General features: G+C 40.4%; 1 protein-coding gene across 1 annotated transcript in view; it reads right to left on the bottom strand.

Moving 5' to 3' along the window:
• syt7b (synaptotagmin VIIb) overlaps window positions 1-25,917 on the bottom strand; it is a gene marked incomplete at both ends in the record, with an annotated part of 135,453 nt that overhangs the window by 47,199 nt on the left and 62,337 nt on the right. Inside the window, 3 exons of the mRNA XM_083891540.1 lie at window positions 10,717-10,851; window positions 13,147-13,226; window positions 22,935-23,038. Coding sequence (XP_083747666.1) covers window positions 10,717-10,851; window positions 13,147-13,226; window positions 22,935-23,038 — 319 coding nt within the window. The remainder of the gene's footprint in view (window positions 1-10,716; window positions 10,852-13,146; window positions 13,227-22,934; window positions 23,039-25,917) is intronic.

Here is a 25,917-nt window from a genome sequence, read left to right as displayed (position 1 = left end):
TTGAAATCACTTCCTTAGGTTGTAAACATGCTATACTCAATTTGGTACAAAACCCCGTTTTCCAGCCCTGGTGTTTCACACACTTTTTGCTCTGGGGCTCCACCTGCAGACATTTTATGGTACTGCACCCAGTAGTTTTTTATAGATGTCATTCATGAAGTAGATATTTGTAATTGTGTTGATTTACAAAGTGGAAATGCTGGTCCTCACTTTGTCAGCACTTTTACCCGGTCCTCAGTATGCAGCAAGTACAAGAATGTGTGCGTGTGTGTGTGTGTGTGTCACATGTTTCAAACTGGAGGTGGTTGTTGGCTGTTGGATCACTCGCATTGCTTCGAGTGTTAAGTGATAAAGCAACATAAGAACAACTACTTTTACAGTTTAATCGTATAAACATGTATTTTTAAATTTTGGCAAGGTTAAAAATGAAAGTTTACTGAATTTACTTTGCATAATGTATTGTCCTTTGGTGAAATATATCATGAATCATGAGGATATTTGAACAGAGATGAATTTTAACTACCGGTATTCAAACATATGAGCATTTCATCCAAATTATACAGACTAGTTAAGTCTAATCCAATACATTTGGCGTTCATGATTCATGGAGGAATTAGCCTGGACATGTGGGAGTGTCATAAAATTAGCATAAAAATGTCCAAAAGTGTTCTTTGAATTGTCTGGTGCTGCTTTCTGATACTGTCCATCGTTTCTGTTCACTGTATCTATTGTGTGGCACCAGTCATTCACACAGTATCCTGAACATGAGCTCCCTTTTGTTCACTGTTTCACATTACTCTCATATCGGGCTATTTCCACATTTTCTTCTTGCCTGAAAGTCAATTAAGACCACTGTAAACCTTGAATGATTGCATAATTAAGGAAAATTGAAGAGGGTTAAAAAAAAAAAAGATCAAGTAGTCAGGAGTCACTGAAGAAAGGGAAGGGGTGTGTGTGTGTTACAATGGTGAGGAGTGATTTTAGGCGAGGGCCTAAAATAGAAACCAATTCCAGAGGAGAAATGGATATTCAGGCAAATTTGAGTTAAAAGGAGCAAGAAAAGAGAAGGAATAACAGGCAAATTAGATTTAAGTCCAGATATTCTATACTGAAATCCTCACAGGTCATGTAGTTGAAAGGTCATATACTGCACCATCATGCTAAAACTGATTATTTCATTATTTGATGAAGCAGTTAGTATTCAGCAGTTAGTATTCATCCTTTTTTTTTTTTACTAAAAATTCTATTTTATGTTTTGTTTCAACAAGGACACAGTTTCACAAATACACAATTAGCAAATAAAGAATGAATGGCAGAGTGACCTCAGAATGCACTTTTTAATTAATCTATTCAGCTGATTTTTCTAACTGAATTGTGGCAAAACATTAAAGAAGACTGGATGTGAGGGGCTGCAGTTTACATACACACAGAGATCTTCAATAAGAATTTGACGACTCTGATCTTGTGCCTCCTTGTTCACATCAGCCATTTTGGTCTGTGTTGTTTTTCATGATGCATTTCATGATAATAATAATAATAATAATAATAATAGAGAAAGGGGGTATGACTTGGTGAAGGCTGCTCAGTTCCCATTGAACTGGATTAACCCCTAATGCTCACCCCTAGAATAATACACAACTCCTTATATGGACACCCTGGGGCTGTGATTATACGTCACATATTCAGGCCTTGGACATTTTTTTTAGCAGTGATATAAAGTAGCAATAATTCTGCAGAGGTCACAAAAGTAAGTAGACGTATTTCTTTTATTTTTGTTCATAAAAAAACGAGCCAAATTAACTTTGAAGTGTCACAAATTTCACAAATTCAATCTGATTTGAAACATTTTGAGCACTTTTTGCTTGAGTTTTTAGTTGGTGAAAAAGGTAGGTTCTGCTGAAAAAGAAAATATACAAGACACTATATATTGCACATTCTTATAGGGCCGACACAGGTGCAAGCCAAGGGCCAATTTAGGAACCCAATGTTGGACTGAGGGCCGCCAAAGGAAAAAAAAAACGAAAAAAAACCCAGAAAGAAATCCCATTTGTAATAATTTTAATGACCAGATTTCAGTTGTACAATTTACACTTATTGGTCTGTATCCAGTAATGTCCAATAAACATTCAACAAGTTTAGTAGCTCCTGGATTAAAACTATCAACTGTAATTCATTGCGGGCCGCCAGAAATGTTTCTGTGGGCTGCCATTGGCCCCCGGGCCGCACTGTGAGAACCAATGGTTTAAACTATAAGGGAATGTCCCACTCTGGCCAATTTCAAGAGCCACGTTAAAGCGTGGCTTAGATCTAACCAAACATGCTGTTTTGTATAGTTAGTTTTATTATGTATATATTTTGTTCTGTTTATTCCAACATCAACATCCCACCCCTGGGCTATAATCTGGCGCATTTACATACATATACTTTTGTATGTGTTCAGTAATGTGCATTGTCCTGAAACGCCCCCAAAAACAAAACAAACAAAGAAAAACAAAAAAAAAAAACCCGAAATGCTCTGTGTTGTAATGGGTAACTTTAACATAATTTCTTCATTGAGCTACAATCTACAGTATCTATAGAAAATCAATTCTTTACTTTTTCAGTTATGTTTCTCACAGCAAGACAAACAGACACTAAAATATTAATTATATAACTATGGTGCAATGAAATAATTAGACCATAAATGACCCGTAAACCATGATAAACAGTGATGGTCACAAGGAGATGCTGTCATTTCAGTTAATTTGGTTTTAATCAACATGTAGCACAGTAATTATGAATATACTGGTTATAATGTCTGCACAATACCTACTTCTTCTTTGGCTGTGTGTAAAGTATCAGTCGTCGTTATCGCTGTCCAGTAATAATCAACAGAAAGTGTTTATCTGCAGTGTGACCGTGAAACAAACCCGATTACAAAAAACAAAATCACCTCCTTAGGAGTTTACAAAGGTTCAGTCCAAGTAAATGTTGGTTACAAATTACACCGCATTCAGGAAAAGGTTTGTTTGTTTTTTAGGAATCAATGTCCCGATAAAACTGCTCTCCTGCTGTTTATGCAACAGCTTTAAAACGTGGCTGAATAAACAAGCTGTTTGTGGATAATCTCCTTCTATGAACAGCTGCTTCTTTTGAAACGGTTGAAACTGCTCGACTGCAGAAAATTGGCACTTGTATCGGAACATGAATTCATTTTGACTGTGCTGACAAAGTACTGTGCAAACGTCTTGGGCCTCCATTAGATTTCTTGTGTGCTACTGAAATCACCATATATTATTATTTCTCAATGTCTTTATTTGAATACATCCAGAAAATACAGGAAGTACATGCCGTATTATGACGTCTATTCAAGACATGCTTGATCATTACATGTTGAGTAACTTTAACTCATTTGCCACAATACCGTTTTAGCACAACTCGGCTTGGCACGGCTCAACTCTACTCGGTTTGGTTTTCCATTGCTATAGTATGGTGGCCGACAGAGGCAAACGCACTGCAAACCCCAAAACACCAGCAAATAAGAAAACGCCAGCAAGTTACAAAACGCCAACAAATAACAAAACGGAAGTGCTCCGGGTCTGTGGGGGGCGCTGTCGTGCAGGTCTTCGACCAACCTGTTGACTCGCAGTGTTAAACTTTCTTCAAACTTTTCCAGTACAAATATACACATATACAAAATACCTCAAAGGGAATATATAATTGCATCTCGTCGATCTATTTATCAAAACTAAAATAACATAAATAAAATCCACCAGGCTTTGTTGAGAATAAATACAACAGTGTCAGTGTCAGTGACAAACAAATCAATCACAACAAGGCAATAAATGCAATCGAGGTATCCTTTCTAAATGACGAGATGCAATTTTATATTCCCTTTGAGGTATGTTGTATATGTGTATGTGTCCTGGAAAAGTTTAAATAAAGTTTATTAAAAAAAAAAAGTTTTGGCCCAACACTGCGAGTGTTGTTACTTGCTGGCGTTTTGTTAATTGCTGGTGTTTTGTTATTTGCTGGTGTTTTGGGGTTTGCAGTGCGTTTGCCCCCGTCGGCCACCGTACTATAGCAATGGAAAACCAAACCATCCGGTGTTTTCTTACTTGCCTGCGTTTTCTTATTTGCTGGCGTTTTGTTACTTTGTGGTGTTTTGGGGTTTGCAGTGCGTTTGCCCCTGTCGGCCACCGTACTATAGTAACTCCTCAACGTGGGCGTGTGAGTTCTCACAGCGCGGCCGCACGAAACTGCCATTACGTTGTTTCATACATGAAACACACAAACTAGTGACGAGGAGAGCAGCTTCTATTCGGGTTACTGAATCATTAGAATCAGTGAATTAAAAAGATTTGTTCAGTCCTTTCTGACCCGGAGCGCAGACTCGTTCTGACAGTCGCTGGACAAAAACTTGTTCTGAATGGATTGTGGTTCGGCTCAGGATCGCCAACTTTCAGCAGCGCCGTCGCTAAATACACCGGACTCCTCTGTTAAATAATGAGATTTTAGACAATCCCTTGCTAAATATTGCAGATTATTTCATGTTTATCAGTCTTTTGCACTTATCTACAGTTCAGCATTGTTCAGTCTGATTTCTACCGACACTATCAATCAGTGGCCCGACAGTTTGACGACATCACATTTTACTATCAGCTTGTTTGGAACCTCGCCAGAGCAGGTAAAACAAAAGTACAAGGTACTATCACTGATGGAAAAGCCAAAAAAAAAGGGTAGAGGGTGAAAGTTGAGTAGAGTTGTGGTGAACCGAATCGTGCTGGAAATCTGTGTAGTTTAGTTTATCACTATATAGATCAGGGGTCTCAAACTCAAATGACCATCTATTGTGGTCAAGAGGGGGCCGGCCTAGAGAACAAAAAGTGGGGTAAAAAAACAACTGTTCACAATATTGAATCATGATATCACACATATACTTAATAATACTATTTATGATGCAAAATGAATGTATTAATATCAAAAACAGACATGTATTGGCTCGGGGGCCCTAACAAGTGTGTTTATATATGTAATTGAATGTTGTATATAATGCATTTAATAATGGGATAATTATGACCAAATGTCTTATTATCACTGTTATAAAAAACATTGCTAGCAAACATATATTATATTCTATCACCTCGCTGGAAGCTGTGCCTCAGCTACACACTGTGTTTAAAAGACGATCGTGGGCCATGCTTTCTTTATAGCATGATATTAAGTGGGGGGGCCGCATGTGGCCCCCGGGCCGCCAGTTTGAGACCCCTGATATAGATAGATAATGTGTACAGTCAATGCAATGAAATCCATTTTGCCAGACAGACACCTTCTCATCCCTCTAATCACAAAAGGAAAATACATAGTCCATAAAGCACTCAACTAAAGTAAAAACTCAATAAATAATTGAAATGTAGTTGAAAAACGCCATTAATTACTGTGCGTAAGACCATCTTTAAAGCTCCAGTGCATCATTTCTATCGCCCCCCTGTGGACTTCTGAGCTCTCCCTCTCTCACACACTCACTTCACCTTCAGTTGTGCAAGAATGTTTTTTTTTTATTCCTACGATACTTTGTTGAGTTATGTGTTGTATTATGTCTTTTAAAATAATGCTACTTGTTCAGACTGCATCCAGAAAACGTCTCCGGCAGCAGCTCAACTCCACATTCATGTGAAACACAAAATTGTGTTTCTGAAACTTTCCACAGGCACTTCTTGTCATTTTTTATCCACAGAATCTGCTTGCAGCTGTCTCACTTTACTCCACCACCTCCAGTTATGATGTAAAAACGTGTCACTGTGTGTGCGCAGCATTTAAAACTCACATTATTCTATTCAACATGACAGAGCTGGACAGACGTAAAGTCAGGATTTTGCATCAGCAAAGCATCATCGACGTACTGTAATTGCTATTTGTGAATGTAAGACTTCTTTATAGTGCAGAGAGTGAGTTACTTGTGCATCACAGGGACACCCTGAGAAACAGCTGGCTCCTCTTTACAGCGCATCATCAAAAACAGCTTCATCCGTGTTTGACAGAACACGATGCTTTTCCAAACTCGCACACCCTTATTTTTTCATGCTGCTGTGTTGTCCCGCCCCCCCCCCCCATGCGTCACTCACTTGCCAAACCGCAGACCTCCGGCATGCATGTGGCTCTGGATCGTCTGCCAGCGCCCAGCCTTGCTGCCGCCCGTCACCATGCTGCGAACGCTGTCACTGCGACTGGGCCCCTCCCCAGTCGCAGAGCACGCGCCCCCGCTGTCGCTGGGCCCCAGAGAGGGCCCCGCGCCGCCCTGCCCACCCTTATCCACAGCCCCGCTGCGAGGAGTGGGGTCAGAGACAAAGAAACACGGGACGGGACAGACAGAGAGAAAGGGCCAAAGAAACAAGTAAACAAAGAAAAGAGAGAGAGAGGAAGAGATGGGGGGGGACAGACGAGAGACAGGCGCACAGACGGACAGACGGACAGACGGAGACGGTCAGAGAGCAAAAGGATTGTTAGTAAAGTTTGTTAAACACAGTAGCAACTCCAGCTAAAATAAAATATCCAATATAACTTGAGCTTCTCTTCAGGGAGCAGTGAAGATGTCTGAGCTGATATTAAAGGGGATATATGCGAAATCAATTTCTTTAATCATATTAATACTTATATTTGGGATTCTGGGTCCGCCTTAGTCTAAGTACAGGAGATAAAACATGCGATGTTCTGACTTCTGCACTCATTGCTACGTCACAATGAGACATTCCGGGAATTGTTGCCCCGTGGAGCTCCGCTAAAAAACAGTGCAGGCGCAGGGCAATAGTATCGGGAAGAGCAGAAGTCTGTGAAGTTTTCTATTCTTGGCTGCACAGTGCAGCACAGAGTTCTACACAAACTTCCAGCCTCAGAGGATTTACATTTTATATATGACGGTAATGTGCCGGCTAGAGTCGGCAAATGATGGCTTTTGAAAATGCTAACTCGTAGTTTCCTGCGTCTCATTTGCATATTTAAAGAGACAGGCGCTCAAAAGCGAGCGTTCTGAACAGGGCTGTTTTGGCAGAGTGATTGAACTGCTGTGTGGTGCTTCATCCTTAAGGTATTTTGACCAAAGCATGTTGCATGTTCATTAGGACACCAGGGGCCTGTTTCACAAAGCAGGTTTAGTGAAAACTCTTGAGTCTGTTAACCCTGAAATGAGGGAAACTGAGTTTTCCATTTCACAAAGGGAGGTAAAGTCAAACCAGAGAAAGAGGAGTAACTCTAGCCTGTTTCACAGAGAGAGGTAACTTAAGCTCTCGGTCAGTTACCACGGGTCAGGGTTAGACTGAGAGTTTGTTGAACCTGCTTTGTGAAACAGGCCCCAGGGATCTAGGCTGGAGAAAGAGTGTATAATATGTCTCCTTTAATGTGTTGGGCAAAATGAAGGCCAGCATGTTACGACACCTCACTGTAAATAACTTCAGAGACAGAACTTAAGATTCCAGTGACAGGAACTTTGACTGAATGAGGACATAAGTGCACACGAACACAACAGCCGCATCAACAGGACAACGACGTCCACAACAAGACACAAAGAGACGACAACGTGTGCTTTGTTTTGCTTAGTTTTTTTTTTACTGAATAACAAGGACATTTGGCATCTGGTTACCTGGCCTTGTGTTTTGTTAAACGTGGTCATGCTCTTCTCTCTGAAATGTCACTACAAAACTCCCTTCTTTGCATTTTAACAATTTAGTTCAAGCCTCGTCGGTTGAACATATTTAACTTACTCTCGTTCATCTACTCCCACATATATAATCGCAAATGCCCCAATTATTGGCCTATTAAATGCCATTCAAACATAAATTACCCTGTCAATAACATAATGCAGTGCAATAACAACAACGTTTGAATGTCACTGCACACAGAGATCGTAATTGATCTCCCTGTGGTTAGGAAAAGCCAACTAAGATGTAATTAGGGAGGATAAGAGTGAACAGATTCACTTAATACCTCGCACAGGTGTGCGAGATGCATCCGAGTGACGATAGGGAGGTTGATATGAAAACTGACATTTTTCCCCACCCGTACACTTAATCGCAGCCCTGAAGACAATGGGTGCAGTGTCGCTATTTTTGGGAACGGGGCTTGGGCGGACAAGACACTACCAAGGAGGTGAATACTCACAGTGGGAGGGATTTGTGGGGAGAGTGACGGAAAACACAGTCTGAGTGAGTGGACTAATGAGGAAATAAATAAAAAAATAAAAAAGACAAAGGAAAACAATAAAACGCAAACAACCACATTGAAGAAAAAGTCTCATATTTCTCAAGTTATTTTGGGAAATATGCTTATTGGCTTCTTGAGGGAGGTTGGATGAGAGGGTTAACACCAGTCTTACAGATGACTGCACTTTAACTGCAAGCAACATATATATATATAAGCTATATAATATATGTGCATTGATTCACACTTTTACAAGGTTAGTTATGAACTGGACATTTTCTGAGCCAGGAATGATAGACCTCTATTTCTGGAGACTCATTTATAGTTACCTGGTAATTAAGGCAGAGCAATTAATCATTTTCAAGTCGTAATTGCAAATCACGAATGGCGTAATTTATGAAACACAATAATTATGCAGCACTTCTGACTTACGGATTCCTACTGTTTTTTTTTTTTTTTCACAAACATTATTTTCCTGCACAACACAACATTTCCCCCCCCAAATCATCTGGCAATTGGGCCCTGTGATAATTTTTTTTTATTCCAGCTCATTCTCCACATGCAACAGCATCAAGTTGTTGCTTTCAGGGATAAAAAAAAAAAAAAAAGTTTGGTTGATTTAGTCACGACTGGACAGATAAGCTAATCAACACAACTGCTGGCTGCTTCATGTGTCATGAGTCATGGCTGTATAAGACTGGTGCAAATCACCCATTCACAGATAAAAGACAAATCACGGGAATCAACAACAGTCAAACCTCTGCAGAAGAAAGTGTATGTTTAAGATGTTTAAGGTGAGAACATGAGAGGAGCAGACGTGAACACTTGGGAGTTGAGAGACTGTGTTGCAAATAAGGGCACAAAAGGTTCAGGTGAAACAGTGAGATTATGCTCTCTGAGGGTTTGTCTGTCTCCATGGTAACAGGCCCATGGGTTGCAGGTAAGAGGTAAAGAGGGTCTGATGAGGTGAGCAGGGCTGTAGGAAATTGTGCTTTTTAACTTTTGTCCATGACCTGTAAACTGACACACTATAAGAGGAGGCGATAAATCAAAGTGTTTTTTTGTTTGTTTGTTTTTTCCCGTCCCTGCATTTATTCTGTTTTCACTTTTACTAGAGTTCAAAGGATTAAAGTCTCCGTTCATGAACGGCTAATTTGTGTTTTCATAGAAGATGTACAGCTCACATCTCACATCTCACATCTCCATCAGGTGCTGTGCGACCTGCGGTGCATACTAAACACCACCTTATTGTGGACACGCCTGACTGCGAAAGCACAAGGTTTATCAGGCATGAGAGACATGTAGCCACACAGCACCATGGAAACGACTATAAAAAGGTACAGTGTGTAAAATTAAGCCACATTTATAGGTGAAGTTGCATGTAGCAGGTGAATATCTCTCCCTTTCTGTTGGTCCTAAATGATGGGCCCTCAGTAGAGCTGACCCTGCTCCCGATATATGATGATAAAAGGCTAATTCTGCAGAAATGAGGTAATTTAGGTAATTATAATGACTTTATCTTTTCCATCCATCCATGCGTTCATTTCCAACCGCTTTATCCTCCATATGAGGGAGAGAGAGGCGGGTGCTGTGCCAATCTCAGTTGATTTTGGGAAATAGGTATAGGAGTCACACCCTACACCTACGGTCAATTTAGAGCAGGGGTTCTCAAAGTTTTGATACCTGAGGGCCAATTTAGGAACCCAACATTGGACTGAGGGCCACCAAAGGGAAAAAAACCAGAAATAAATCCCATTTGTAATCATTTTAATGACCAGATTGCAGTTTTACAGTTTAGCGTTAAGTAATATAAGCGTTAATATAAAGTAATTTAAGCGTTTATATAATAACGCTTTATAATTTACTGGGTAATTACCCAGTATTTTGGCCATTGTTCTTACCTTCTAATTACAGGTTAATACCAAGTAACACATTTCTGTTACCATATATTTACTGGGTAAATAGCTAGTAATTGGGGGCTGTAGCTACCTGCTTATTACCAGCTTATAACCCAATAATACACTAAAATTCACCATATAGAAACCAGGTAAATACCCAGTATTTTTGTTTACACTCATTGGTCTGTATCCAGTAATGTCCAATAAACATTTAACAAGCTTAGTAGCTCCTGGATTAAAACTATCAACTGTAATTCATTGAGGGCCGCCAGAAATGTTTCTGCGGGCCGCCATTGGCCCCCGGGCCGCACTTTGAGAACCAATGATTTAGAGTGTCCAAATTACCTAATCCTCATATTACATGTTTTTGGATTGTGGGAGGAAGCCCACTCCTTGCAATTAAAAAAATATTTCACCTAAATTTTACACACTGAACCTTTAAATGTGACATTTGGCTTTATTCAAAATATTTTTGTGTCGTATTTTACATACTTATAAATGCACAAATTGATAATTCATTCTAATGCTAATGTTTTTATGTCAGTGCAGATTTGTGGGAGGTTTTTTTCGAGGTGCACTCAAGTCCGTGTTCACTACAGCCCTGCACTGACAGAGAGTTCCCTTACCAGCCAGGACTGAGACTCACTTGGGTGTGAGGCGAGGGTCTCCGTACGGGGCATAGGGAGACATGTTCAAGAGGAACTCCTTGGGCGGGTAGGAGCTCCACCTCTGTTGCACGTTGCTGCTGTCATTGTTATTCCAAAAGTCTCTGTCTAGATCACTGTAGTAGAGGGAGAGAGAGAGAGGCAGAGAGAGAGGCAAATAACCCAAAGATAGTTATAAAGCAGTCAAAAACATGTGAAAGAGCAAAGTTAGATAAGTCTCTCAAAAGAGACTTAAATAGAGGCAATGTGATAATGTTAACGTCTACAAAGTTGCGGTGTGAAACTGTGGACACCTGAACTTAGATAAGGAATACTATTGTTCATAGAATATATATAAAAATGGATTTAGGGCCAATTCCAATTCCTATCTTAACCCTCAAGCTCAACCCTTAATCTTAACTGGCCCTCAAAACCAAGTGTTGAGGGTTATTTTGTCACTTAGAAATGGGACACCCCTCAAATGCAGATACGTCTTCAGACTGTAGGGGGCAGAATAACGCGAAAGCTGCGTCCAGTCTGTCAACTCCAAAAAAGAAGAACACATTTACGTCAGGATTATATATTACGGTCCGTTTGTCAGTCAAGTTATTAGGTTGTCAGTTAGTTATAAGATGATACTCATACAAATACCACAACCACGGACATATTCAGCTGACAGTTACCACACACCACGGCTTAAACTAAGATAATACAATGGTTTTCATCATTTTTATATCTCTATTAACAAAGAAAATACTTAATTTGTATCGCACTCGCTTCGCTGCTTTCGACGCCATCTTTCTTATGTGAAAAAACACAATGCATTCTGGGTAGCCCTTGCTCCCAAGGGTGGTCTCAGAAAATCTCAATATTGAGGGCGATACAGCCCTTAAACTCACCCCTCAACTTAATTTTTCTGAGAATCGGGACAGCACTTGCACTAGAGGGAGCGAACATTTTTGAGATTAAGGGTTAAGATCGAGGTTTAAGCAAGGAATTGGAATTCACCCCCCGTCCTCCATTTGAAATTGAGGCCCAGGTCTGGTTGCAAAAAGATCTCCATTTCAAAAAGAGCTTCGACTTCTATATTGATTTACAACATCAGTCACATTTTCTTGAAGGGTTAATGTTTTCAATCACTAGTTGCAGGTCTTTTTTTAATAGAACACGACATTAGTTTTGTATATTCTGTTCCCATTTATAGGAAAATATATGATAAAGCAAGGCACATGAGTGGACACTGGATGGTAGGAGCCAGGTTGCAGGTGATCTGTTAATCTGTTAAAAGTGATGTCCAGTTTGCGGAACTGCAAAATTAAGTAAAATACGATAAAGCAAGACGTGTTCAAAAACTTGATAATGTGAAATACTTGTTCAAACATCAAGGACATGGAGGAGCGGTTGAAACAGGTAGAAAATTCAGCATTTAACAAACACACTGAAAATGGTTAGCGGTGTCATTTATTGCCTTCCTTACACAGAAATACAAAATAAAAGAAAGAACAGAAATATTTGTCACTCAAGATGAGCAGATAAAAACAGACGTTAATGGGTGTTTACGAAATAAAATCCTCTGCAAACGTCTTTCCAGACTGATCATAATGTCATCTTTTTAATGCGTCTGAAACGGTAAAGCTGGTTTTGCAATGTTTTGACAGAACAGAATATAAAAGTAACTTCTGGAGACAGAGAATATATGAGCATACAAAAGCGTCTAGAGCATTGGTTCTCAAAGTGCGTCCCGGGGGCCAATGGCGGCCTGCAGAAACATTTCTGGCGGCCCGCAGTGAATTACAGTTGATAGTTTTAATCCAGGAGCTACTAAGCTTGTTAAATGTTTATTGGACATTACTGGATACAGACCAATAAGTGTTAACAAAAATACTGGGTATTTAACTGGTTTCTATATGGTGAATTTTAGTGTATTATTGGGTTATAAGCTGGTAATAAGCAGGTAGCTACAGCCCCCAATTACTAGCTATTTACCCAGTAAATATATGGTAACAGAAATGTGTTACTTGGTATTAACCTGTAATTAGAAGGTAAGAACAATGGCCAAAATACTGGGTAATTAGCCGGTAAATTATAAAGCTTCATTAAATTCATGCTTAAATTACATTATATTAACGCTTATATTACTTAACGCTAAAGTGTAGAACTGCAATCTGGTCATTAAAATTATTACAAATGGGATTTATTTCGGGTTTTTTTCCTTTGGCGTCCCTCAGTCCAATGTTGGGTTCCTAAATTGGCCCTCAGGTATCAAAACTTTGAGAACCCCTGCTGTAGAGAATCATTTCAGAATGGACAAATCTGTAGGGAGCAACATTGGATTGGCTTTCTAATCAGAAACGGCTGTTAAAAATGTGATTCTATCATCCCATCATGGATCATTACCATATGCCACCATCCACACCCTTCCTGACACCTACTTGATGGCTTTATTTTCCCCTCGACCTCGCACAGATTCTGGAGAACTCGCAGCCTCCACCCAGGACTTGTTCCTCTTCCCCTGCAGAAAGACAGAGAGACAGAGAATCATCTTAAAAACCGTGTCTCGATCACGGTTTACCACAGCACAGTTCGTAGCTGAAGTGCTCATTAAAGAGGCTTTTAGAAAAGCATCAGACTTGAACATGTAAAAAATAATGATAAATGAGGAGAGAGGGCAACAAATTGGTTTGATGCCAGGACCAGAGCCAGCTTTGAGACGGTGACGAGGGACCACTTCACCACGATGAGATGCGAAAACACACAGATTCTGCACACAAACTGTGACATATTACAATGATTCTGCCCCAGATGCTGCACACACTTTAGCTCGTTCACACACAAAAGAAGTACATGTGTAATTATGTCTTCTCCTGAATGATTCCAGGACACAAGTGGATAAAATTAGATGTTCCTTAAAGGAGGTGGTGTTATCTCACATTTACATTGCCTTCTTATAAAGCTGAAACTAAAGTAGAGCTGCAACTAACGATTATTTTCGTAATCAATAAATCTGTCAATTATTTTCTCGATTAATCGATGAATCAGTTGGTCCATAAAATGTCAGAAAATGTTAAAAAAACATTGATCAGTGTGTTCGTCAAACCTGGAAATGACGATGTTCCCTAATGTCTTGTTTTGTCCACAAACCAAAATGACTCAGTTTTAATGATTTCTTTGTTATGTGGAGCAAAGAAACAAAGAAAATATTCACATTTAAGAAGATAAAACAATCAGAAATCTTGTTTTAATAATGAAAAAAGCTTGAAACCGATTATCGATTATCAAAATAGTTGCCGATTAATTTGGTAATCGATTAATAATCGATTCATCGATTAATCATCGATTCATCGTTTCAGCTCTAAACTAAAGTTTGTGTCGCTTTGCAAACCGTTCACTCCCTGCACCAAAGTCCAGAGTAAAATCGGTGGCATTAGATCTACTCTTTTAGAACAAAAAAAAATGTTGCTTTTAACAGACCTGAACCATCGCTTTTATCTGTGGAGACAATGGAGCATTTTCCTGTCCTGGTTGATGCAGAAACATTCGGTAGAGTTTTCTCCCGAGTTAACCCAACAACCTTCCTTTTAGACCCAATTCCCACATCACTTTTAAAACAATTTTATGAATTGCTCTCTCCAGACGGGTGTCTTTCCGCGCTACCTTTAAAACGGCAGTGGTGAGGCCCCTTCTGAAGAAGAGCAATTTGGATCATGACATTTTCACCAACTACTGACCTGTATCCAACTTAAGGCCACATTATACTTCTCCGACTGCGTAATGCGTTATCTGACCATGGAGACCACTCGAGCCTTCATACTTCTGCGTCGTGGTGACGGATACGCGCTGCAATTTCCCGCCCGATCAGTAGGGGTCACTGCGCAAGGTTGTTGTGCTTCTGGCTACAGTGAGCAATGGCGTCCAAGAGAGAAAGACTGTTGTTGTTGAAACAGTGGCCGTTTCTCATTTTTCTGTGTCACGGAACGCAGTTTTAAGATAATTTGAGGCAAGAAATTAGCCATTTAGAGTCTAAACATGTGCTGTGTGTGTTAAGATATAACGTATTTATAGTTTGGCAGCGATGTTGTCGGCGGTGATCAGCTCCGCCTCTGTGGACGCTCGGTGCGCACTGTGAGCCGGCACAGAGCAGCGTTATCTCGGCCTGTCCTGAGGACCAATCGCAGCTCTTGCCGTCTCCGTTGTCCCTTGACGGAGTGACGGACACTTAAAAAATATTTTGTGCAGTCGGAGACGACGCAGAGGCTCTACGACAGACTCAGCGTCGACGCAGAGTCTCTGCGTAACCTACGCAGAGCACTTTACGCAGAAGTATACATTTTTAATAAAGTTTTACAAAAGCTGATTTTCATCCAATTAAAGGTTTTTTGAAACGGCAACAATATTTTATAACAGTGTCAAACGTGGTTTTAGGACGAACCACGGTACCGAGACAGTCCCTCGTAAAGATTGTTAATGATCTCAGGTGTAACATGGACTCTCAGAAACTGTCAGTCCTGGTGCTACTGGATCTAAGCGCTGCTTTTGACACAGTAGATCACCACATCTTGTCAAATAGACTCAGAAACCTGGTGGGCCTCTCTGGTACTGTTCTTAACCGGTTTTATTCCTACCTCACAGATTGACACTTTCTAGTAAGTATGGATACATGTACCTCAGGGACACATGAACTTAAGTGTGGAGTGCCCCAAGGGTCAATTTTAGGTCCAATACCTTTTAGTTTATATATGCTCCCCCTTGGGGGACGTCATCATGGGGCACGGCATCAATTTTCACAGCTACGCTGATGATACACAGCTCTAACATTGCCGTGTGTCCTGATGGCATGGGGCCCATTAATTCCCTTTTAAACATATTTGTACATCCATTGGAGCAAGACAGAAAATTAAATTTATGAACTTGAAAATGGCACTTTAACAACAATATTGTCAGAGTGTAATGTTCTGTTCCGTTCAGCAGGTTAAGCAGCTGCATCGGGTAAAATAAAAAAAGTTTAAAGTGTCGTCAAATCTACAGCGTATGACTGTTTCACTTTGTATGATTTAACAATAGCACTGCCAAAATAGTCAAACATGCAGGCAGTTACATGTTTTTATCTGAGACCAGAAATCAGTGCCCAGATGATCCACATCCACAAGAACAAATCAAACTGCATCAGGATTTTCTGCCAGTCCATGATTTTCAGACAAAAAAGAACCAGCAGTTTTTTGGAGACGTCTAGACTGTCAGGGCTGTAATGAAGAAGATACTGTGGGTGTGAAATTCTGTGTATTTAAATAAAACTCAGAAGTGTGGATGTAGCATTAGAGTCATCTTCATGTATTGTCACTGTTTTAAAGTCACTGGAAAGGCCAGTATGAACAGAACATGTATTCCTCTTGATATTAAAGGACTAATGTGTAAACTTTAGGTGAAATTTCAGGTAAAATTATGATACTTTTGTTGTTTTTCATGATTCCACAATGAGCCTTTTATATTTAAATATCAGGAGCAGGGTCAGCTGACCACCATGTTTATTTTATAGAAGCCCACAATGGACAAACTTAAGATCTTTTAAGTTTTGATGCTAACTGAAGGCTACAGTTAGCATCAAGAATATCCCTATGAAAAGTTCATACAGTGCTACGGTGCATCACAAACGATGAATGGAATCGAGGATGGTCATCTTTATCTCAAACAAGAACTAACAACAGTGGTGGCAATACCACAACAAAACATCTCAATGTGATGTTTGATCATTTTTAAAGGGTTGTCTTGGTCTCATGATGTCAGCATTTGAACATCATGATGAAGACGACTGTTTGAATACAAATCGTCATTGAACCAGAACTTTCAACTCTTCAATAACAATTGAACCACTTCATCAGACAGTTGCAGTTAATCACCTTGTAAGAGAACAGCATGTTATTCAATAAGTACTGAAACATTGAACAATTGGACATGTGCATTCAAACGTTTAGAGAAGGTTAACTTCAGTTATTGTGGCCTTTTAGTTGCATTCTGAAATTGAACCCAAAAGCCAAACATCCCTAACTTTTTGTCAGTAGTGTAGGTTCAACACTCTTGGAAGGGAAGTGTGGATATTCAGCTGCAACGTGGAACTTCACCAATGAATGTTGCTACATTTCACACACTGTACCTTTAAAGCTCACATAGAGTGGTCCAGTTGCACATATATGTTAGTTATGGAGGTCTACTTGCATACATTAACTTGTTTTATGGTCAAAAACCTCCTAGTTGCTGTGACTGAGCCAATATAAATCTCTCCTTACTGATGCTCTCCTCAGCTGCGGTGTTTCAGACTGAAATCTCACAGCCAGAAGACAGACTGTGTTGTGATTGGCCAGCCAGCGTAGAGCCGTCCCAACTGTCTTGTGATTGGCCAATACCCGGAAGTAACTTTTATGACTTTGACCCGGAGTCTGACCCAGAGTCAGAAGACACTGTTGCTCGTGAAACACCTCCACAACGGACGTTATTCTTCTTCTGCGGTTCAATGTACGCAACCGGATGTGCCCGGACTAGTGCCCGGAGCAGGACGATCTGCTGCTCCCGAGAACCGGTGTTTACGTAACCGGACCGGGTTTTTTCAGAGATCTCGCTGAGCCCGAGATTACAATAAAACACAGCGTTCTCAGCAGTGGCTGAACTGTTTGTTTTGAAACGTCAGGGCTTTGTAGATGAGGTAATGACGCAAATACATGCTTAAAAAAACAGCGTTAATTGGAACTTCCGGTCTCGGTCAGCTTTAATAAAAGTGAGCAGCATCACACCTGTCACACTATCCTTTCAGAAGTCGTATTAACACTGACCTAAACGATCCAGTCACACACACAGGTGTGGATGCCTTTTAGATCTCACACTATACTAGCCACACTGAAGCCCCGCCCCCTAATCAGATCCACTCCACTTACATAATGAACTGAAAGTAGTTTTAACACTTCTCAGTGTTTCTCGTACATTGATTTATTTGTGGTGCCTGCCACATTATCAACATTGGCAGCCACGTATTGATTTTCTTTTCTGTTGCTACTTCAAATGAGTAAATAATAATGAATTATTTTGTGTGGCGCATTGATTCGCTCAACCCTTCCTTACTGCATTCACTCGATCCACCTCTTTCACTCCCCACACACGCACACACACAAACACACACAAGCGCGTGCACACACATATGTAGTGCACTATGGAACATATTTGGTCTTTGGGAACAGAAGTAATACATGTTTATTTGCATACAGAGAAGGGAAGTCGGTGCATGATCACTCAAGATGCATCAAGGACAAAGTCTAAAACTGACATAATTGCATTTATATATGATCATATCACCAGAAATGGATGTTAATACAGGTCTAAACAGAGCTGTAGTTTCTAGATCTACCACCTGTTAATTGGTCACATTTAGAAACATCTAAAAAGACCACGTGTCTCCCCCGCTCTCTCTGCATGTGTGAATATGAGTAATAATGGTTGCAGTTGTTCATGACGACTGCCTGTGAGTGTTTTGGTGGCTCTTGGGAGCTGATTGGCTGCCAGCAGACGTTAAATAAACCCTTTAAAACGTTTCATTTAATGTGTTTTTTGGGGTGTTTCTTGGGTGTAAGGAAGAGGGAATCTAGTAGTAGTATCCAGTATTTTGATTAAACTCTCCTCTTTCATATAAACCTGGTCACAACAGAAGGCAACTTGTCGTTCTTGAAGACGATTGACCTCTTATGCGGTGCCCCACACGTATTTAACCTGTTGTGCTGCCATCGCAAATCAATACGACTTCATGAGTAAATGGGTGTTGAGCTCTCTGTAGAGCGACGACATCAGGGCCGCATCGTAAGTGCTCATTAAGTGGCGTAATAAACCGGCTCCTCCGTGCAATCGATCCACTTCTCTGGAACTTGAAAAACGTAGAATAGAATAATCAAAATTAGAAGAATTAATGGCGCCTTTGTCGTTAAAATTGTGGCATTGAACAGTGAAGAGAACTCGAGAGAAGTCGAACCGCATGTTCATTCATGTCACTGCATGCTTTCGAGAGCCACTTCTGAATGTGTTTTTGTGATCGACACATTCAGCACACTGGGTTCACACACCTGTACTTAGTGCTCTCCACTTGTGATTGGATCACTCGAGACAGATGTTACTGCCCAGTCTGAACAGTGTCTTAATACAGCTTTTCAGTCACAGACGGTCATGACACTTTTGTTTCTTTTTTATCCAACTAATGCGTCCACAACCTGCTCTATTATTTATCCTCTCATATCTCATGTGTCCAGCTCTGCACAATCATTTTCAGCAGCACAGAGAACAGCTCTGGGTCTGTCCTGATGCTCAATGTGTTAAGCCACTGCCTCTGTTAACACACACACACACAAATATACTGTAAACTACACACAGACACACACACACACACAGGACAGGGGGAATATATTAGAATGTGAGATTTAAAGAGGGATGTGTTTTCAGCAGTCATGAGGATGTTATCAAGTGCAGCTCATCTATCATTAAACAGAAAGATGGAGAGGGTGGAGAAGGTACAACATTGAGAGAGAGCGAGAGAGAGAGAGAGTGTGGGAGGATGTGAAACAGAACGAAGGAGCAAGAGGATGAGGAGGAACAGGAGCATTGCACTGTGATTACAGAGTAGAGGGGGGGTGTAAAGAAAAAGAGTTTAAAATTGAATGCAGAATAGTAACGGTGGCAGTTTTGGCAGAGGAAGTTGCAGATATGAGTCGAGCGGGAGGGGTTACACCCTGCTTTCCTCTCGAGCTTCCGCTCCAAATCCTGCTGTTTGTCACACACCTGAATGATTAACAGCATCTTCTTCTCGTCTGTTTTACCTCACTCCCCCCTCCACCCGCCTTCCACTACCATAGAAAGAATAATTTGAATGAGAGCAGGTTTGGACAGCTTCATCCGTCGTGAGGAAAATGCTTTCCTACGAGTCTTTTTAAAAAAAAAATTATTTTAAAGGTGAAGTAAGTAGTTTATAGTGCCATCTAGAGGAGAGGCTGAAATTGACAAAGAACTGCTCCTCTGCTCACCCCCTCCCTTCCCTGAGCGCTACGGTATCCTCAGCCGGTCAAATGTCGTCCTCGTCGTCTTTCTCCGTGTCAGCAGATGAGGTTCGTGAGGCGAGGGAGAGGGCGAGCTACCGCGGCCGTAGCAGACGAAGTGGAGAGAGAGGAGGCGGGACTTCCGCTACAAGTAAAGAGACGCTTGATTTGTTCTCTCGCGTTTGTCCTTACAGGCTCCGGTAGAAACATGGCGTCTCGCTGCTAACAGTGGCAATGCAACCGCGGCCCGCGACCATGTTATTTTACATGACTTTTTGAAACACTACGAAAATGAAACAAAAAATATTATACAGCGACTAGACAATGCAGGAGCGCATAATATGTATAAAAAAGTGGATTTTGAGTCATATAAACCCATAAATACTACACAGTGTCCCTTTAATGCCTTAGTAGATTTGGAGCAGCGTTTAGGGTTGTTGTCTTTTTGAAAGATGGAGGTCAAGGGTCACTGAGGTTACCAAAGCTATTTTGAGTTCCAATAATTAGTGCTAAAGGTATTGAAATCAATAAAATGATTTATGATATTTTATGCACATGCCTAATTTTGTTTAAATAATTCTTGCACTCTTTCTGTTAATCATATAAACTTTATTTCACTTCTCAAATATCACTGTGTTTGTCTCCTATATGATATATTTAACTGAAATTTCTTATCCGAACAACCAATGATTAAAGGAAAATCATGAAAAATACCACTGTAACTTAATGGTATTTGCTATATATCTTCTTCAGTCTTAGCCTGGACAAAAAACATTTCTTTTTTTAAATTGGGTTGAGTGGGTGATAAGAAAAACAGAAACTTCTTCACTTCCTTTAACAATCACTGGACATTTTCTGGACATTTTAAGTCTTGGCCAAAGTATGACCGCTCTCTCTTTATCTGATGTTATGTCTCTGTCCTAAAAAATAAAAGAATAAAACAGTCGATCATGTAACTCCCTGTTGGTAAATGACAAAGAGGAATATCTAATATCTTCAATTTTGAAACACAGATGAAGTGTGGTTAAGTAACCACAACAACTCTACAAGCTGTTTATTGGCTTAAAATGAATTGATACCTGTTTTAATAAATTATTATTTCTTAAAAGAACAACGCTCAATATTTGCCTCTCAAAGGTAACAATTTGCCACTTTTATTTGTCCCTTATGAACTGATAGTTTTAGATTGTTAAACAAAGACAAAACAAGCAACACATAAATGTCACCTGATGTTTTTGGGAAAGTGTGATGATATTTGTCACTTTTTTTTTTCCTGACATTTTACAGCCAAAACATGATTCACAGAGAAACACAATCAGCGGATCAGTGTGATGAAAATCACTATAGTTACATCGCTATTATTAGTGACCTTCGTTGTCAGATTTTTTTCCCCCAGTAATTGTTTATTTATCTGAGACACACAATATAAACATGAGATAATAAAAATGCAAGATAGAAAAGAGATGAGGACAATGAAGCAGAGAGAGATGAGAGAAGAGAGAGAACAGAGAGAGAGAAGCAATCCTGGAAATATCTGTGATATCCTCTCAGTGACACAGAGATAATATGACACTGGGGCAAGTCCAAACCAAACCAGTAAAAGGGAAAAGGAAAGTGACAAAATAGAAAGAAGGAGGCATTAAGGATGGACACAGATTAAATGGGTTAAAGCGGACCTAGACCGAAAGTTCCAATTAACGCTGTTTTTTAGTGTGTATCTGCGTCATTACCTTGTTTAAGAAGCCCTGAAGGTTCTAAACAAACATTTCAGCCACTGCTGTGTTTTATTGTAAACTCGGGCTCAGCGAGATCTCTGAAAAAACCCGGTCCGGTTACGCAAACACCGGTTCTCCGGAGCAGCAGATCGTTCTGCTCCGGGCACTAGTCCGGGCACATCCGGTTGCATACATTGAACCGCAGAAGAAGAATAACGTCCGTTGTGGAGGTGTTTCACGAGCGACAGTGTCTTCTGACTCTGGGTCTGACTCCGGGTCAAAGTCATAAAAGGGACTGTGGCGGGGAGTCGTGAAGAAGCTATTTTTAAACACTGTTAAAACTATGTTTTGATAATGAGGAGCAGTGCATCCACCGTTCCAGAGGGGGGCGCTGCGCTTCTGAGAGCGGGTGTGCTGAATAGTATTGGCCAATCACAAGACTCTGTCTTCTGGGCAAGAGAGTTGAGTCTCAAATCTCACGGCTGGGAAACAGCGTCAGAAAAGAGGATTTCTTTCGGCTCGTTTACAGCAACTAGGAGGTTTTTGACCATAAAAACAAGTTAATGTATGTAAGTAGACCTCCATAACTAACATATATGTGCAACAGGACCACTCTAGGTCCGCTTTAAGAGTTCAGGCTTTTTTGTACAACATATTTCATTTTTTTTTTTTTCCTCTGAACATCCCATTTAATACTCAGATTGTGTACTTTACTAACTGCTGTGTTCACTTACTGAAACAGACACAGGTGAGCGATGAGAGAGCAGCGAGGGAGGACAGCAGGACGGAGTTTAGGCCGTGCCACCAGATCACAATAATATATAGCAGGGACAACAGTTGCTCCGGGTTGGAGCCATTAGCTTCTGAATGATGCTTATTTGCATATGAATCATGAGCATGGCAGCGGAGGCTGGAGGCAGGAAGCCATGATGCAACAAAGCCATGTTTACAGAGTTGCACGGTTTACTGATCGTGTTTACGGTCATGGCCAAACATACTTGCTCTCTGTGGCCCCAGCACTTGCCAGTGAAAGCCAACAGAAAAACATCAGTCAACAAAAACAACAACAGCACCAGCACCGCTGTCTGAGCAGCAGTGTTAAATCGCAAGGTCACCATGTGATCAGAGGGAAACCGACGATGCAGGTTTTTAAAGTCTATTGTAGTTGTTTTTCATGTTTCTGAATAATACAGTGTGATGTAACTATTATTTATCCGGTTAATTATTTTTTTTTTTACATCCCATTCAGAAGAGCTGCATCATTTCCATCTGCCGCTGTTACCGCTTTGTCAATGTATTCACCTCTTTATTTGGAGCAGCTGTGTTTAAAATGTCTGCCCCGCGCTGCCTAAAACCACTTTGACATGCACCAGCATGGCTGATATGATTTTGAGTGTGTGTGTGTGCGAGTGTGTATTTGTGTGAAAAATAAACACAGTAACTTACCAGTTTGCGCTGACACCAGGTGCAGACGCCACAGAGAGCAACCAGCCACACGGCACACACTACAAATGCAACAGACACCAGGAACACACTGAGAGACACTGAGCCTGAGGGAGAGAGAAAGACAGAGACAGAGAAGACAGAGACGCACAGAGAGACCCACGTTAGTGTCAGTGCATCAGCTGCTGCTTCTGCGACTTAAAGTTGACTTTAATGTTGCAACACATGCGAAAAAACTCCCCCTCACCCCGTGTTTTGGTGGACTATAAAGATTTAATCGGCAGCAAGATTTAATGTGCCTTCCGTCTTGTGTTCCTGCCCTTTCCCCATTCATGGATGTCATTTGTCGTCACTAAGGGTGAATTCCAATTCCTTGCTTAACCCTCAATCTTAACCCTCAATCTCAAAAATGTGCGCTCCCTCTAGTGCAGGTGCTGTCCCGATTCTCAGAAAAATTAAGTTGAGGGGCAAATTTAAGGGCTGTATCGCCCTCAATATTGAGATTTTCCGAGACCACCCTTGGGAGCAAGGGCTACCCAGAATGCATTGCGTGTTTTCACATAACAAAGATGGCATCGAAAGCAGCGAAGCAAGTACGCTACAAATGAAGTATTTTCTTTGTTAATAGAGATATAAAAATGATGAAAACCATTGTATTATCTTAGTTTAGGCCCATATTATGGATTACTTACGTCATTGTTGCTTAACATTTATTTTTATTTTACGATCTTTTGTCAATAGCCGGCCGGTGCGGACAAGCGATGGTTTGCTATTGTTTACTTTTCAATAAGTCGTGGTGTGTGGTAACTGTCAGCTGAATATGTCCGTGGTTGTGGTATTTGTATGAGTATCATCTTATAACTAACTGACAACCTAATAACTTGACTGACAAACGGATCGTATGAAATAATCCTGACGTAAATGTGTTCTTCTTCTTCTTCTTTTTTGGAGTTGACAGACTGGACGCAGCTTTCGCGTTATTCTGCCCCCTGCAGTCTGAAGACGTATCTGCATTTAAGGGGTGTCCCATTTCTAAGTGACAAAATAACCCTCAACACTTGGTTTTGAGGGCCAGTTAAGATTAAGGGTTGAGCTTGAGGGTTAAGATAGGAATTGGAATTGGCTCTAAGACTCAAACAGGCATTAAATAGAGTGGAGTACACATACAGACAAAGAAAATGTCCCCTTGCTCGTGTTTCCTGCGTGTATCAATAAGAGCTGTGCACGTGTCAGGAAGAGATTACATCACAGGGCCAGAAGTCATGCAATTACAAGCTTCTATTTTTCCCTTCCTCTCGTGAATCCTTCACCAAATTTGTTTCCATCTTGACGGATGAAAACTTATTCCGGAGCCTCCCATTCCTCAGCTCTGTTTCTTTCAATTACTGCCTCTCAACAATGCAGTTCATTCAGCTGTCTGCCAAGAAATGTAGCGGCGTGCGTGCTGGCTAAACAATGTTGATAAATGATAAATTCCTCATCCCCTTCTCTCTCTCTCTCTGAGCCTCTGTCTACCTTTTTTTTATTCCTCTATTTCTCTTTTTCATTTATACATACCTTTTTCAATCTGAAAAGTGAAACGGTGAACCCAACTTAAAGGTACAGTATGTAAGATTTAGCAGCATCTATTGGTGAAGTTGCCTCACCCTTCCATTCCAGAGAGAACCTACACACAATACATGCAGGTGACTGTACACTCAATATTCTACCTAAAGGGAAATAATTGCACCCAAGTCTTACACACTGGACCTTTAATCTGCCTTATCTACCAGATTCCTTTACAGTTTGTTTTTTTCCAATCTGCCCCGTCTTGCAGGCTCCCTACTTTTATGCACATTAGATTTGTATTTCTCTCTCTCTGCTCACTTTTAACATTATATTAAATGTACAAATCTGTTTTACCTTTAGAACACAGAACATTTAGGTGTTTTCCCTATAACTATGATAAAACGTACAGTGTATAAGTGTATACAGAGACTGTGAATGAGCAATATAGAGTGTCTTATATCCTTTTTTTTCCCAGCACATCCGAGACAATCTGATGAAATTTGTTTTTCATTTTAACCAAATATATAAACAGTTCACTTGGCTCGTTTTTATGAAACCCTCCCCCCCCCCAAAAAAACCTGTCTATTTTGTGACTTGAGCGCAATTGTCACTATGCTTTATATTCAAAAATGCGATATAAAATTTAATCATAACTTTGACTCAACAACACATAAGAAGAAGACAAAATGCATTTTGAAAAGCCTGAAGCCTGAAACACGCACCCCAGGATGTCCATATAAGGAGTTGTGTATTATTCCCACAGCAATTTACTAAGGGTTGTCTTGTGTCTGTGCCAGTAGCAGAGAATACATTGTTTCTTGTCATAAATACATAATCACCTCAAGGCTGGCTGATATATATATATATACATAATAGAATGTGCGCAGTTTATTCACCTGTCTGATAAGATAACTGATTTCAAAATATGTTTTGCAATTAAGGTAACAAGACTGAATAGTTCACCTGCTATGTTCTCGCAACCTTCCAATTTGGCAGCAGTGAGTGTGTTGTTGCATCATCACTTTCAGAAGCATTTAAATGTTAATACGTGGTGGTGTTGGTGGTAGATTTATCTGAAATGTACTCCAGGAAACACAGATGGAACTTCAGAACAACAGAGTACAACAGGTTTTCACTCAGTGTGTTATGTCAGCAGGATGGATTGATGATTTCAGCCTTTAACTCAAATTTTACACAAGAAGAGACATTATAAGCATCTGGATATTTTTACCTGGATAAAGGAAAAACACATTAATTCAAGCTGCTAATACAGTGAATTGTCATTAGGATGCCATGAGATGGTGAAGCGCCGACTCACACTGCATTCAGATATCAGAATGTTGTCTCTACACTTATTCTGTGTACCACAATATAAAGATAAATGTCTGCCCAACAACTCCTCTTTGGGAATACTGAGCAATAACCAAAACACTGTCAC

This window comes from Microchirus variegatus (assembly GCF_963457635.1).
Source record: "Microchirus variegatus genome assembly, chromosome: 6".
NCBI lineage: Eukaryota > Metazoa > Chordata > Actinopteri > Pleuronectiformes > Soleidae > Microchirus > Microchirus variegatus.
Note: the sequence above shows the minus strand (reverse complement) of the source record. Positions and strands in the feature narration are given on the sequence as shown.